This window comes from Telmatherina bonti (assembly GCF_933228915.1).
Source record: "Telmatherina bonti genome assembly, chromosome: 22".
In the NCBI taxonomy this organism is placed as follows: domain Eukaryota; kingdom Metazoa; phylum Chordata; class Actinopteri; order Atheriniformes; family Telmatherinidae; genus Telmatherina; species Telmatherina bonti.
The window spans coordinates 19802949-19820150 of NC_136631.1; the positions used below are offsets into that span (position 1 = coordinate 19802949).

A 17202-nucleotide genomic window follows, 5' to 3' on the forward strand; every position below is an offset into this window, starting at 1 on the left:
TGGGGTTAGTGGTTTTGTTGTAGCTTGTCTTTAGTTATTACGCATACTTCCTCCTGCCATAGATAAGGTCTGCTGGTGAACATACCAAGGTAAACGCCGGCACAGGGTCCTTATCGCCAGCGTTGATTTAGTGCAAGAACTTAGTGACAGAGGTCATTGTGTAGTAAAGTTATCCATCATTCAAGTTTGATTTCTGCTCAGACTTGTCTCCAGGTTGTCTACAAAAGTTGGCAGCAGAAGGAGGCCAAAGGGTTTGACAGTGTTCAGTGGTTAAATATGGACGGTGGCTTTGAGAAGCTCTAGGAAAGGCTTATTGTGTACTTAGAAGATTCAAGAGTTAAATTTATTTATTTTTTAAAAATCTCTGTTGATGGGTTACTCTTTATGATCTTCTTTACTGGATTTGAATGTTTTTCCTTAAATATTTAGTTTATTTTGGTATCAAACTGGAGACTTCTTACCTCCAAATACACACTTGAACTCCTAGAGTACAACAAAGGTTCTCCTGAAGTTATTGTATGTTAGACTTTTGAAATTGTATGCGCTGAAACCTTAGAAAAAATGTACTTCTGTTGAACTGAAAGGTGTCTTAAGTTATGCTAAAATATCTAGAAAAGAATAGTGGTGATGTTCACCACCAAATCTGCCAGAGGATACCTTAAGTAGCTAATTACGCTTCCGTCTGTAATCAAACCTATGTCAGGTTGTCTGAGAACTTGGATTTGTATGGTGGATTTCAGTTTAATACGGGAGCAGCTTAAACATTTTATGGTTCTCTCCTCAAATTAAACTTTTTTCCCCCTCACAATCCCCTCTAAAATATGTCATATCCCATTACACAAATTTGGATATGGTAAATTAGTGAGAAGAGTGCTTAAGCTATGAATATGTTTGCTTTTTCATGTGGTGTGCAGGGGGTTAGTTTGCTGGGGGTTGGAAGCATACATACCTCTAAAAAGTTGTCTTAAATTTTTTCCCTTTGGAAAATGATGTATTTTTGCAATTCAAATATTTGCTCACTCTCCTTTCCATTGCAAAGCTTCCTTTGAAGCGGAAGAGTTCTATCAGGACCAATGACAGTGTGAGTGTGCAGCGTGACAGCGCAAGAGGCAGAGCTGGACTATTTCTAACTGCATATTTAAATAGCAAAGAAATCCAGAATCAGAAATATATGCAAATGATGGGATGTTTTGCATGCTGATGTTTTTACATTTTTGGGCTTGCATATTCAGGTGGTGCTCAGTATGTGCCCAGCTTTAGCAACATTAATCAAAATTACTTCATGTCTTCACTCCATCCTTGATCTTCTTCTCCACAAACATTTCTGGGGGTATGATGCCTGCAATGTGGTAGATCTACTTTAAATCAAAGCTTTGCTTAATGTTTTTCCCGACGGTTTTTGGTGGAAAGATTCACTAACGACTTTACAGGAAATTGTGTAACCATGAAATGCTCAACATTTAATTTTTAATAGGATTTCTCTGTTGTGCAGTATTGAAGTGCTAACAACTAGAATACCCTTTGATTCCTGCATATTTATAGATACAGTTCTATGTATAAATATATAGATAAGTGTATAGATATTTAGATGAAACATAGATATTTTTCTCCCCTTTTTTGGGAATGTAAACCACAAGACTATGTAGGTGCTTTGAAATGTAGCTGTTCATAAAATAAGTTACATATCAAGACTGTTACAAAATGGCCTGAGACCTGTCTGCAAAGGTAAAGAAAATACAGTGTATCATAATTAATTGAATTGTCATCTGTATGAACAGTTTTTGCTCTCTGCACCCTATAATTCCAACCTCTCTCCCACATCCCCTTGCCACATTTTTCAGTCTTTTTTTTTTCTAAACAGCAATTAATCTCATTTTTAGTCCAATTTCCAGCCCTCTGCTAGTGTCAGAGCGAGTCCCCTGTTTTGTTCCTATTTGGCTTGGTTCCTCTGCATAGTCATTAAGGGCCCAATTAATGTCACCCTTTAGCTGAAGAGTGCTCATTTTTATTGGGGAGCTGACAGTCACCGCCATGAGTGCCGCAGTGTAATATGCATTAATTGCCCCGTAACACTGGTAATTACCAGTTCTTCAAGCCTCTCAGTAAACTGTCATGCCCAGACACGACTGCTTTGAAATAGATTACTCATTAGGGGGACCTGCCCTGTTTTCCAATGGGGGCTCGCTGGGTTGGCATGAAGACTAAAAAAAAAAAATCTGGTGCTTGAACAAATAGTTGCCAAGAGCAATTTCCTATTACAACTTCCCTGTGACGGCTTTTCTTTTTTGTGTCTTCTTTTTTTCTTTTTTTTTTTTTCTTTTTGTTTCCTTAGATGGTTTTCTTGCCATCACTTGAGGTAAGGATCATAAGTACTGTTCGAGGTCCATCACAGATCTTGCTGATAGCAGTTGGCTTGTCTTTTTGTCCCAGTTTGACTCCTTGAATGAAACCATGCTTTGGGATTTCACCATTTAAAACGTAGCCTTGGCTTTAACTTTTTCTTCTGCGTTAAATGTATTTTGTTCATTTTATGTTGCCTTTATGATTATGAAGCAATGCTCTGGAGACCTTAGTGAAACTGTTACTTGAAGTGGGGCTTTCCAAGGCCTCTGTACATAAAATTGAGACTATGTCAGTAAGAAATTCTTATTCAAATATTGATGCTAAAGTTGTTTGTCCCTTGTAGTTGCGTATTGTACTGTAGTAACTTTGCTCTAAACATTTGCTTGTGATTACAATTTTCTAAAACGTGCTCTGCTTTCTAGATGAAATTGAAAGTAGTATCAAATGCAAAAGAAGGATTTTAAAGATGCATCTGGGTACAAGTGTCACCTTCGTTTTGTGATTGGATATTATAAACAGTAAAACAGAATAAAACTGTAGCAAATTATTGTGCACACAAAGGTGTCGGCCTGCTTAGTCACTTTCAAAATATTTAGATTTCTACAGCTTAGTAAATGCTCCAAGTGCATGCATGGCTGATAGCTTTCCAGTCCCTTTTAGCTTATCTTCCTTTTGTTTCTTCCAAAAGCGCTTTTGTGTCATTATCCATTTACCATAGAAAGGAGATGAACAGAATGTGAAGACCAGGGAAAATTCTCTCTTTCACAAAAGCGCACAAAAAGAAATAACATACATCTATGTGCACACTGAGATTCACAAAGGTGCTGCTTTTGTTTTATCTTCCTTATAGCACCTGCTTCAGGCAATCTGCTCCCGCTCGTCTCAAATGAATTTTGTCATGGCCTTTCAAATTCTCAGCCAGCAATGTGCTAATGAAAGGAGATGGTACAATTTGAACTGACCAGGTAGCAGCCAGCAGTGCACAGCTGAGAGCAAGGGATGGGGACACACCCCTCGTAGAAACGAAAGACAAGTCAACCGTCCACTGATATACCCATTACCCTTCTCATTAGTACCCTGCAGAGCTCAGTGTGTGATTGTGTGTCTCTGTGCTCTTGTGTAAGCATTTATCTGTTTGTGTTGGTTGAACACTTATTGAATTGTTTATGACAGGCCTAATTGGACTAATTGGAGACATTAAGATTACCTGTCAGCTGTGTGTATTCAGACTCGATGTCTGTCTGACAACTTCTGACAAGTGAGGGACCCCGTAGCATCCGTCATGATGGAGCATTCCCGGGCCATAATCGGGACGATAGGGGCCACTCTAATTTAATGTGGACAGCCTTTGCTGTGACTATCAGCCTTTGTGTATGTTTGATTGTGTGAGTGGGGGTGTATATGTTTGTTAAGTAAAAGTGAGAGTCAGCCAGGCTAATGGAGTCCCCTTTGGCAATGTGACAAAGCGATGAGGTAGTCTTAGGGGAAGAGTGAAAGAGGTCTTCAAGTGTTTATAGACATGAGAGGGAAGGTGCTCGAGGGTGACGGGCTTCACAAACTGAGTGACAAGAGAAGAGCACTGACATCTGTGTATCTGTGGGGGTTGTGGACAATTACAAGTAGTGCTTTGTCAGAGAGGCATTATATCTACATTATAATTGAAAGAACAAACACATATGTAGTCTTAATTTTCAGTTAAGGCAGGTTAGGCCTCACGTGACACCACTGAAATCAAAGGCAATGTAAGTGCTGTGTTTAATAAAATATTGAATTGTTTTAGCAAAACAAGTAAACAGGTTTAATCAAATGGTCCTTTTATCCTCTTGAATATTTTAAAGCAGCATGCAGGGCTATCTTTCTGAGCTTAAAGAATGTGCCTCTGCATATCTGTATCAGTTTACCCTCCCTCCTTTTCCCTTCCCTCTTGCCTCTCCTGTGTGGGCATTGTGTGGGGCTTTGCAGTGTCATCGCTATGACAGATCAACGCTGTCAGCCCAGGAGATCCCTCTGTTTGTTTGTTCTACTCCAAAAGGGGTTAAACTGTCAAGTTGACAACTCACGAGACCCTTAGACTCTGCCCTACTGCCTCTCCATGGCTCCTTCCCTCCCACCCACCTTCATCCCCAAACAAGTGAAAATCAATACCAGATTGCCTGAGGACCACTGTTTGGTGTGGGGCTGACCCCTGAATGTCCCCCACTCTGCTTCTTTCATTACATGTAGCCAAGTATTTAACTTCTATCCTGATCCCTCGCCTAATTAGTTTCGATAAGCTCTGACTCGTTTTCTCCTTCCCTCCATCTCTATCTCTGCGTCTCTCTTCTTCTCTGTTACACGTGTTCACACACACGAGCACCGCAAACACAAAGGACATTTTGCTTCCCTGCCCTTTGAAGAGATACTCTGGGCGGTGAGTAATAAGGAGACAAATCCCACCACACATCCACATAAGCCCTCAGTTAGTCTTGGGCAAGGATTATTGTTTTGTTTGTTTAGCAAATTTTTAAAAACTACAATGAAATTAGATTTGCACCCCAGATTGTAAGTGAAAACACTGGGGATATCCTGTGTTGTCCAAAACGAATTGTGCTCAGTGGTGGGCCTGTTAGTAAGGCTACACCCTTACATCTGTTGGGCCTTGTCGCTGTGTGTCTGTTTGGTTATTCAGTTACAGACAAAATAGCCTATTGGTATTATCTGTAAAACGTTAGTCTGACTCTAACGTTTCTGAATCTAAACTCAAGGTAAAAATTTTCTTACAAATTCTGATTACGCATAGATTCCAGCACTCTCGTTCCTGCAGGAGTTTCATGTTTATGTGTCAGTAATTGTGTATTTACCTACCACCCAGATGTCCAGGTGCCGCCACTGCGCCGGCTAGCCCGTCGAACACTGAAAAGCCACAACGACATGTCACCCCCCCTCCCCTGCTCTGCTCCGCTCAAGGGGCTAAAATTACCCTCAGGAATGTAAACAGACTGCCGAGTAAGCACAAAGATTTCTGCGGACCTTCGCCTTCGTCCGCCTCAAAACCTACCCCTTAAATTGGGGCAGTTTTACACCCAGAGGTTGATGGTGGTGGTGCTTTAACCAGCTCTGGCTGACTTGATGTAGTTGTGTTCAAGGAATTGAGTTAATACAGCTTGTCTGTTGACAATAACCAGATTTCTAAAAAAAAAAACAAAAAAAAAAAAAAAACCAAAATCCTTTTGATGTTCTTTATCTTTTAATTCTCTTATCTGCATTCTTTGTTTAGTTTTAGTAGACAGATATGCATTCACACCAATTCATTAGGTGTGCAAGGTAGCCCAAAGCAATGGAGTCTGGGTGAAGAAGTTCACTGTTCCGAGGCGCTGACATGTTGATTTAGTGGTGGTAACACGACTGCACTTCCAAAGGTGCTGACTTGGACGAAAGCCAGGCCTCTTTTTCTTTCAGCCAGACATTAGTGACCACACTCTAATTTTGGGGCAGAGTTGTTCTCATGGATGCAAGGGTCAGGAGGCCTACACAACAAACATTCACACCTGCCCTTCCAATGCTTTTGATTCAGACCTCACTGAGGTGGTTGCAGGATTTACAATGTGAGACTGAGTCCTGAAGCTCTTAGAAACATGAAACTAGTGAATAAAAGGTTGTTTTTTTTTGTTTGTTTGTTTTTTTTTTAATGAATGAACAGTTGAAGTACCTTAGAAAATTCACAACAGCAATCATTATTTTGTAAAAGCAGCATTTCATATTAAGCAGTTTATCTTTCAAACAATTCTTAAAAATATGAAATAAGAATATAATACTACACTTCTTTAACTTAATCATTTCTAAGTGTTTTTGGAAAAGATGGGCAAAAAACATTGAAACCATCCATTTTTCAAGAGAAATCATATTTGACTTTCATGAATTCTACTAGGGTTTTTGTTCAGTTAAGACATGTAAATTTGTATTTTAACTACACTTTGGAAACAGACAAAAGTATAAGGGACCCATCTTGTGACCTCATATACAAACATGATATCTATACATATACACTCTTACTCTGCTGGACACATCAGATTTGCAGGCGCCCGGTCAGGCTGATGCTGCCCCAGCAAGGCCAGATAGGGTTACAGTACAAACTGTTGTTGATTAGGGCCATGCCTGTAGTGGGGGGCCATCCTAAATTGAAAACACATTAGACACCAGGGTTAAGGGCAGGATTAGGACCAGGACTGTGCAGAAGCGGATACAAAATGGCCGTCCCTCTGCCTGCCTTTGACTATGTTTCCCCAGAGACAGGTGGCAATTATCAGCCAGGGCTGCTGGGAGTTCACAATAACAGGTTAAAGGAGCATGTATCCCCTTGACAATGTAGTCCTCCTCATCTGAACAACCTCTCAGCCCCCAGTCTGCAGGCTGTGGGGAGCTTCCTGTTTTGACACAGAACACATATAGGGCTTTTCGACCAAAGAACCGGTGCTGGTGCTAGCAAAGAACTGGTTTTGGTTTCAACCGAAAGAGTCTGGTCGGTGCTGCGTCATTGCCGGCCGGTCACCAAGAACAGAAATCAGGATCTGGAAATGTGGGTTTCTTTTGGGTCGTCCGATGCTGCTGCGCCCCAGCTCCTTTTTCTGGTCCCCAGAAATCTTCTGTAAAATTTGTTAAGCTAATTTGTTGTAATATTATTATTGTTATCATTACTGCATTACTCCATCACTGTACTTGATAAAATTATGACATATTGAGGATATTATTTTTATACAGGTATCACGAATATACTGGGTTGTTATTTTCATTGCATTGCTAATGGATTGCTATTGTTGTTGTTGATATCGCTTCATCACTGGGTGGGATTATGTATAAACGTATGCTTCTACCCACTCCTTTTGAAAGATTTGTCATATGTTTAATTTTCCTTTTTTTTTTTCTTTTCTTTTTTTTTCTTTTTTTTTTTTTGATTCATCATTATGTTTAAATGAACTTTCTTAACCAAAAAAAAAAACCTTCAAATCTCATATCTTGGCCAGGTAACTCCGCGACCAGCTGCTGACACACACAATGTTTGTTTGTTTGTTTATTCATTTGTTTCAAACCAAATTCACAATTTGCAAAAACAATTTTACAAAAACAATTTTACAAAAATTTTTTTACAATTTTGGTTTGAAAAGTGAAATGTGAAGCAGTTCCAAACTCTGGCCCAGCAAAGAGTTGGTACCAGGATAGAACCGGTTTTCAGAATCAGGAGCCGGTGCTTAGGCAGTCGAAAGCCAAAGAACCGGTGCTAATTCTGGCTCTGGCTCCGAACCAGCTCTGGAACCAGCTCGGTCGAAAAGCCCCCTTAGATATTGGTACTCATCAAAGCCAAATGAGACTATGTGGTCAGACGTCCAAATTATCAGTCAGCTATGTTTGAAAAGACACTTCTAAATCGCCTTTTTTATTACATTCAAAGTATCCAGGAATTATATTTTCTCATTTTTCTTTTCAATATCAAGTATAATTAAGGTCTTCCTAATGCACTACCTTATCTAAACTTGAAATGTATTTACACACATCCTAATTCACAGACTCAGTTGTTGCCTGCTCTCTATATTCAGAGCAGTACTTGGAGGGGAGAAACCATTTGCCGCCATCATAATAGAATTTAATAATATCAGCATCGAGTGTTAATGAATACCCACTCAGTGTGTCATAACTGAAGAGATCAAGCCACTTTCATGATCTAGAGGATCATTACAGAGAATGGGAAGTCAATATCTGAGAAAAGATCAGGTGTTCTCTGTCTGAAGGTTAACCTTTATTCAGCCAGGGCATTACTTTGGTTGTCTCCATATGAGAAATAAAAGCTCTACTGTTTTGTTTTTTTTTTTTGTTTTTAAGTAATGGTCACAAAGTTTTGGCTAAAAAAAAGCAAGTTTCCATAATTCCAAGCCAGCTTTATAATGAACTGTTTTGCTCATCACAGTTGTCATTGAAAGAATTGGTTGTGGCCCTTTTATTGCTTAGACAAACTTTTGAACACTGAAAAGACAAAGCCACACCACACCTTGTTTGGTTTCGCTCCACATCTAACACAGACCAAAGTGTGTCACAGCTTGTTTTACCATATTGCTGCAGATCTGAGGGGGCCAGCACATATTATGCACACACACTTGTCCTTCAGAGATAAGTGTGGTTAATGTGTTAGGCAACACGCTTAGTTAAAAGGCTGAACAAGTTCCAAACACTGATTAAGACACTCTTCTTCAGGAAGTTTGAGAGGAATGGTATCATACAACCAGTTCCTAATTTAAACTAAATGAGGCCATAATGTGATATTTTTAAGTTAACTATTTTGTTTCCAAAAAGAAAATAATCGGAATGTTTTTCAGCTCAATCACACTATCATGTATAACTCTAGTTATCAGAAAGCTGTCAGATTCTGTGTGTGTGTAAGGTGATAAGCTTTTGGTGAATGTCAGGGTGGTCGAGGTTTCGGAGGGGAGGTAAGGGTTGGAGAAAGTAATGCTGGCAGTTGGAGATAAAAAACTGATAAGTGATGTGTTAGAATGTGATGTTATCAATAAATTAGCTTGATAACTAGTCCCAATTTGGTCATGTGTAGTTGTTGTTTCTGTTACTGTACCAAAATTAAAGCTTTGATTAATTGGTAGTTGGTAGAAAGCTGGTTATAGATAATTTAACGGTTTCAAAGTGATTAAACCGAAAAAGCATATACTGGTATAACAGTTCCTAGTGCGGGAAGTTGGCGCATCTAAACACCTAAAAACACATGTTTGTTGTATGTTTGTTTGTTTTTTAACCTTAGTCCAATTACTAAAAGTTGTATTCATTAAGGCGACATTGACACAATAAAAACATTTTATAGGTTTTTGGTTTTTTGTTTTACTATCTTTGTACGACTATTTGTTTTTCTATAATCATCATGTTGTGCTTAGTTTGAATACATAATTTTAACTTCTTTTTTTTTATTTGAGTTTCATCTCATCAAAACAGGGGGAAAAATGTGTGTCTATCCACATTTGTCAATTATTATTCTTAATAATGTAAGAATAATATGGAGGGGGCTGTTGCTGTTTTTGGTTCTGAGATCTTTCAAATGGGAACATACTGTACATTAAATTAGCTCCTACTGTGACATATGGGTTACCACACACTCATGCTGCCACACCTATATATTGAACACAGTACCATGTAAACATAGATGTGTACTGTATAACCGACTCTGTAGTGGCAATAAATGTCTACTAAGTTTAGCACTCTGTTCAACTTAATTGCAATGCTTGTGCAAGCTAATGTAATGATAATGCACAAGTGTTCTTTTGTTGCCTGTGGTTTTTGTTTTTTCATATCTGAGCTAAACTGAAGTTGCTCAGAGAAACCAAGCAGGGGGTGGGACATGATAGGATAAAGGTGTTCTATTCTTTGCTCTAGTCACATTTATCTGCATGTAGGAGGTTAAATCTTATATTAATTTCCTGTTATCTATATCTATCATATTTTGCACAAAGACATATTTACTCCTTTTTGTAGGATGCTCCTCTCAGCAGTCAGCCTTTAAATATCTGATTTGTGCACTTCAGCTTTTTTTTTTCCCCAGAGGTGTCAATGTCAGATGGTCTGACTTTCTGCAAAGAGTGACTGCAAGGCCATTAAACTACACATGCTGGTGGATTTAAAGTAATCAGCTGCAAGGACGCATCACCTGGCATTCATTCCTTTTGTCATTGTATATTGTAACACATTCTATAATAATTGTCTGACCTTGTGATTAAACCTGCACTGGCTGAACTATAAGGCATTTGTCACTAATGCACATTTTTTCTGTCTTCAGCTAAGTACACAGTTATTTTGTCCTCAGCACAGAGACCTTTATTCATCTTTTTTTTTTTTCCTCCCAAGCCGTCTCAATGGTGTCTGTTTTAAAAGAAATTGAGCAGCTTCCATACCTGCATTTCAGAGAGAAGAGAAAAGACTGACTAAAGCTAATGTTTGGCAGTGCTTTAGTGGCCTTACCTCATGACCTCATGTATGGATGCCGAAAACAAAGAAGTCTTTATGTAAAGACCTCAGAGACTTAGAGTTCACCCTCAGGTGGAGGCTTGCACTGTCTAAACCGTTGCTGGGGCATTTGTTTAAAATGGCTCTGCGTGGTATGTAAAATGCAGTGAGGTTATTTTACAGTTGTAAATACATCTTTATTTTATTGATAATTCATCATGCTGTGTAATGTATTTGGCAGAGCTGTTGGCTCTCAGATTTAGTCATTTTTCTCACCAAATGTTAAAGATCAAATTAATCTTGATTTGTGATGCAGTTTAGAGAAAACACAAACAAATTTCTTCAGATGTTTTCTGCCTGACCTCTAGTGTCTTTTTCAGAAAGCAAAAGCACAATTTAGCAATAAAAATTCATCTTAAAGACACACTACAGATCTTTTGCCATTTTCTCCATCACGTGCGCCCTATCAACAGCTAATCCAGCATCCATCTTGCATCCTACTTGACCTGTTAGCTCTCTCCAGCCAGAAAAAGACGATCTTACGATAACTTTTTTTTGGTCCCGTTTTCTGTTTTAATTTTATTATGTTTCTTTGTTGAATCAGCAACGTTGCGTGTTCAAAACAGTTCCGTACTGTACCACAAAGCTAAACATCACATCGTATCCCAGATGTAGAAGTTCTATCGTACAATTTCTCAGCGTCAGGTTGCAGCAGTCTGGAACACAGAGATTTTCAGGTCAAAAAGTTACAGAATGTGTCTTTAACATATCATATAGAATTGTAAATGGACTTGTATTTATATAACGCTTTTCTAGTCATGTCAATCACTCAAACTGTTTTGAACTACATGTCAGTCACCTATTCACACACATACCCCGATGGAGGGTTCAGTGCCTTGCCCAAAGACACTTAGGCAAGTAGACAGGTGATTCCTGGAAATGATCCACCGAGTCAAGATTGTGTTGCACTGATTTTGGCCTTTGGAAATACAGCAAGATATTTAATCATCAAAAAAATGCAGATTCCTTATTGGGATTTATGATTGATGTAGAGCGATTTAGGGTTAAAAATGACAGGAGCCATCCAGTTGTCAATGGAAGCATGTTTTACTGCATGTGACATGAGCAATCTGCATATTTAGGCTGACACTATTATTAATAAATGGTCATATATCTGTTGTAGATCAACATTCACAGCAATCCAGTATTTTTCAGGAAGGAATTTTTCTGCAAAATGATGCCAAAACACATTTTGCACACATTACCTCACGATTGCTCTGGAAAGGAAGAGTTAAGGTGCTAATCTGGCCCACCTGCTGTCAATGCCTCTACTCTATTAAAGACATTTAGCTGTCTACTCTTCTTTTTATGATTGGAAGATTTTTGTTTTCAAAGCTAAATGTAGTAACCACTGGCTTTTTTTTTCTTCTTCTCCTTGTGTTTGAGCTGCATTTTTGTCCTGTGACAGGACTAGAAATGACTTTGCAGTAGTTGCAAGTATTTAATAGTTTTGACTTAAATCAACATTGAGGGGACCTCAAAATCTGAGTGCACAACTTGTGGAAGGAAACGGACAACATTGATTGATTTTTAGCTGACTGAAAGACAGCTTGCAGCTAATTCTCAATCATGTAGTGTGGACTGATTCTGTGATCCCGTCAAAAAATATAACTATCATTATTAACTCAAGCAGTAGTACTTATCACAAATAGCAGTCCACTTTTCTGCAGTAATGCTATTTCTCTGTGTTGTAATAGTGTATAAGTTTGTCTTCTGGGAGGCAAAATGTCACTGGATATAACTCCAGTTCTGTTTACTTTGCAACTTTCAGCACACTGAGGGTAAAAACACCACTACTGCTAAAGTGAAAGGATAAGTTGGCTTGATTTAGTGGGTGTAAAACAATTGATAAGGCACAATTATAAATATGTTTCTTATCCAAATTTTCTTCAACATGTTGCTGGCAACCAAATTTTAAATGAAGATGTATGTGTTGAAAAAAAAAATGGTGAAAATTCTCAGTTTTGATATATTGTCTTTGTTCTGTTCTTACTTACACATGGGGTTTAATTCATGTGAAAATCATTGAATTAAGTTTTATTTTGAATTTCATAAAGCGACATACTGTTTGGGAAAGCGATTGCAACAGCTTTAGTATTTATTTTTTCCATTTAAAGCCCAGTTCTGTATGGGGCATGTTTGTATCTGATGGGTTATGCATCTGAATGCTGACATTTGTGCTTAGCTCTGTGTGAGGTTTGGCGGCATGGTGCGCTGTGTGTGTACTGGCGGCTAATAACACTCCCTCTTCTCCATTCAGGGTTTTTTTTTTTGTTCCTTAGTGCCTTGTACTCATTAAGCTGCAGTAGTAAGCTGCTTGGCACCTGCTTAAAATGCAACCACCAGCCGCTCATTAACACTAACGAAAGTATGGTTGGCAGCCGCAATCCACGCCCAGGCTTGTCAAGTGGCCCTCTTACTGAAATTAGCTGCATTTCACAAACAATTTCACCAACTCGTTACGTAGTTAGGTGTTTATTGGAAGATGGCTGACTCTGACTTTGAGGTGGTGTGTGTAATAAGCTCATGCAAGGTTAATATGAGCCAGACAGCATAATAGGGCATTTGACTACAAATACAAAGTGAACCTCCATTTACTTTTCATGCACTACAACCAATGAACGTCAGCGGGGCTATATGCAGTAGTATTATATATATATATATAGCTACATACTTTTATAATTGCTTTTTGCAGTGCTTGGGTACTGGTTGGAACTTTTTCTCAGGAATCTCCTGCTGTAACCATCAGGTTAAATCTTCGCCCTCTGCCCTCCCTCTCTGTTATTGTTTCTATTCCCAGTCTTAGATTTTTACCTCAAGGTCCCTGTAGTATTGACTTGTATTAATGCTGAGTAGGTTTCAAAGTCCATTTATTTTCTTTACGGTATGGAAAGGCCTTGGTGACATGGCTCCCCAGTGTTTATAATTTTGCTAGTTTCAATTTGTACTTGGCCTTCCCTGACAGACCTGGGACATGATGTATAGTGCATCGCTGCCTTATCTGTTGATGTACAGTTTTAACCTTTTCAGAGAGTTGCCCCTCTTCACTTTGTGCAGACCAGCCAGCCTCCTCTCCCCATCCGGAGCACAGGAAATGCACACAACATGGCGGCTAAATGAAAAAAAGAGCTTAACCCCTCTTCCGAACTCATCTAATGTAAATGTTTAGGTTGAGTCGCCATAACATTTCCATATTAAGGATTGGACCATGGAAATGATGAGGGTTTTGGGTCTTGAGATTTGAGCAGTACTGAGAGGGTGAGCTTTGTGTTTGACACTGTGGTGAACTTGCAGTGTGCAGGCGTTCTGCTGGGCTCTTAACTTTGGCCTGCTTGCTCATGGATAGAGAACAGTAAATCACACACAGTACAGTGTAGAATGCAGCAGCATGTACTGCTGAAAGGGAGAGACACATAGCCACATATTTTCTTGTAAACGTGTCTCTCCATAGAAGTGCTGTGTGTTAAACATGCACCACCTCAAGGCCCAGTTAACACAGCACAGCAAAGGTTTAGCTAGCTACAATATGACACATCAGTGATTCATTCTTATTTCTAATTAATGTCACAAAACATTGTTTACAGTCTGCTGTTTTGACATTTATAAAAATCTGATCATTCTAGTACACAAAATGGTAAAGATTCACATCAAGACAATCAAAATAATAATGCAGTGTGTCAAAGTTTTATTAGGGAATGATTGATTACAGGTTCAACTTTTTATGTACTTTACCTTGGAACTGAACTTCCACTGCTCTCCATGGCCTTTTGGCTAGCTTCCTGTCTAGCTCTCCAGAGGCCCCGCAACATTGTTAACTGTCTGAGGATGGAGTATCTGGGACTGGAGCACTTTCGGCCTCCTGAATCTGGTCTTGCATTTGGGGGCTGAAGTACTCTCCAGTCAGAGTTCAACTGTGACATGTCTTTATGCATGGCAGCTAATGTTCAAAGAATAGGCATGATCTATATGAGCCAGAGAGGGGCCATAGGTGGCTCTTTGGGGCTTAATAAATAGCTTGACGGATGATTTATTCCCGTGCTGACGAGAAGTAGTGAAATAACGTTGCACATTCTCAGTGAAGATCGCAGATCCCAGCAAACTTTAAGTGGAATCAGTGTCTACAACATATGTAGTTATAGTTTTAAACTTATCATGACAGAACAGATTGCATAAATACAGAAGAAGAAGTAAATAATAAGAGTTGAGAACTTGCCAATTAAGACAAAATTGCTTCACTTTTTAAGTGCTTGTGAATCAAACAGCTGGACACAACTGCACTGGGAGACATTAACCACCAGATGCAGTGTTTAAGTCTCAGATTTTGTGTTGACCTCTGTGTGCTCTGTTTTGTGCCAAAGGCTTCTGATGACAGGATCCAGGGGCCTTGGTGCAGAGCTTTGTTATTTCTTAGATTATTGTTATTCCACTGCCATTGTAATGTGATCGAGTGTGTCAGCCTGTCAAAAAGATCTTTATCTTCCAAGTGGTGTTTGAGTTTGATTCAGTGCAAGTTTCCTGGATGGTGATCAAAGGAACATACCTTTGCAGCCTTATCTCTTATAGATTCATCTCACTTATGGCCCATTTTTCAATCTTTTTACTAATTAACCCGTTTTTTTTTTTTGGTTTTTTTTTTGGTTGATATTTGCTTTCCAAAGTCAACAGCCAAACAGATTTTGCAGACATGAATGTGAAAACATCTGTAAAACTCATTGTGAGCTACTCAATGACAGTGGTGATGTAGTGACAAAACACCAATTTTGTTTCTTTTGTTTTGTGCTGCAGGTTTGGTCCAGGACTTGTGATCTACTGGTATGGTTTCATAGGAGAGCTGGACTGCCAGAGGGACAGAGGTATACTACTAAAGGACTGCTTTCCTACAGACATAGTCATCCTGTGCCATACTGCCCAGCAGAATCAGTCACCAGAGAGCCAGACAAAAGACAAAGAGTGATAAAATATCAAAAGTGAAATTGAAATAGTTGAAAAGAAAATTAAAGATGAGGGGTTGAATGGGAGGAAAAGGGGAGGGCTGCTAGGAGGTGGGAAGGGTAGGAATACTGAACTATGCAGGGGCGGATACTTGGATCCGGGAGCAATTTGGGTTTCCTGCAGTGTAAATCTGCCCTGAACTCTAGCTGACCCTCTTTCTCTGTCTGTGTCTCTCCATCTTCCTCTCATTCACTGCTCCAAAGTAGCAGCATGTAAACACAACACAGCATTCTGTACATCTGACAGTACACGGCCAAATTATGCATGTGGTCAACACCTGGCCCTTGGATGGCCTCTCGCAGTGAACGACCATGGTGCTGGCCAGGGCCAAAGCAGGACGCAAGACCCTTCCTTATCACACCCAAAGCCCTGGCCTTTCTCACTCCTTCCTGCTCCTTTCCATAGGCAGATAAGTGAGGTCAGTCTAGATGCTGGGTGGACGTCTGTCTCACCTGCGTCACTCACTGCCCTCTCAGTCACTCTGAGGGGATAAACAGGATCATTTCTGATTAAGGATGACCCCGCAGTGACATTTAAAATCTGTCAGTTCATGCTGCAGCTGTTTCATGTCCAATTTTTATTTTTTGTAAAGTGGGCATTATTTTTTACATTGATTTAAAAATTCCAAGAATAAAATAATTACAAATATCAACATGTCTCAGCTTTCCACAAGGGTCTTGCTAATCTTGTATGTAAACTACAGGGTATATATTTATATTAATGTTTGGTATTAGATAACAATTATGTACTTCAAAGCTGTAAACTTGTTGTGATTACTTGATTAAACATTTGGTCTATAAAAGTAAGATCTTGGACACTGGCCACACCAGTTTGCCCTGAGGCCCTGACACCTTAAAATTATTTACAGCATGTGACAGCAGCCAAAGATATTTAGTGTTTTATGATTTTAAAAAAAAATGTTGCATCCCTGTGATTCATGACATGATTAGTTTTGCTTTTGCCAATGTATTGGATGCTGAGTCAGGTATTAAATTCGTAATTAATGCTCTGTTAACTCATGGCCCACTCATTGTTTAGTTCTTGCATATGTTCTCTGCATATTGTTTTTTTAAAGGCGGTCCATAGGGTGGGAAAAATAAGACGGGAAAGTAATAACAAACAAAAACAAAACAATGGTGTCATAAAAGGCTTACAAAAGACTTCATGATGTCTGAGGCCAAACAAGAAGAAAATCTTTTCTCCCACTGGAGTCAAACTTGGGTCTCCTTAACAAAGGTTCAATGATTTATGATGTTTTTCAATTACATGATTTAGAAAGGTATTGTTTCCTTTATTATTTTTTATTAATTATTTACATATTTATGTATAATTAGTTTTGCACTATAAGGTAGTAATGTAATTGATACCACCTGGTACTTTTTTTTTTCTTTTTTTTTTTCTTTTTTTTTTATAATATCTTTCCAAGCAAGCTGTACAGTGGCGTGGAAACAGGGCAAACCAACTGACCATGCAGTCAGCGATCTCTGCTCTGTCATCACATGGGGGCATTTTAACACATCTTTGCCAACACAAAGACTTACATCCTTGTTTATTGAAGCTGTTAGGAAGTCTGGCTTAAAATTTATAATGTAAATCGTGTATATTTAGTATGGGTTGCCAGTTGTGTGCATGACTAAAGAGTGCATGAGCGTGTTTATCAGTTCTGTAAATTTACAATCTATCTTTCTCTGCTGACAAAAGTGAACCTGTAGCTGTCAGCCATACCAAGTTCTACCGTACCATGTCATGGGAAATCACCATTTCCTCAACCTGGTATCCAAAATGAAATACAATTTTTTTGTTTCCTTCATGAAAATAGTAAAATAAATAAAT

The 17202-nt window shown here is 39.0% G+C and overlaps 1 protein-coding gene across 1 annotated transcript in view; it reads left to right on the top strand.

Moving 5' to 3' along the window:
* Positions 1-15331, top strand: part of cdin1 (CDAN1 interacting nuclease 1) — a gene marked incomplete at its 3' end in the record, with an annotated part of 53950 nt that extends 38619 nt beyond the window's left edge. The window contains exon 12 of the mRNA XM_079262625.1: positions 15163-15331. Coding sequence (XP_079118751.1) covers positions 15163-15331 — 169 coding nt within the window. The remainder of the gene's footprint in view (positions 1-15162) is intronic.
* Between the last annotated feature and the right edge of the window lie 1871 nt (positions 15332-17202).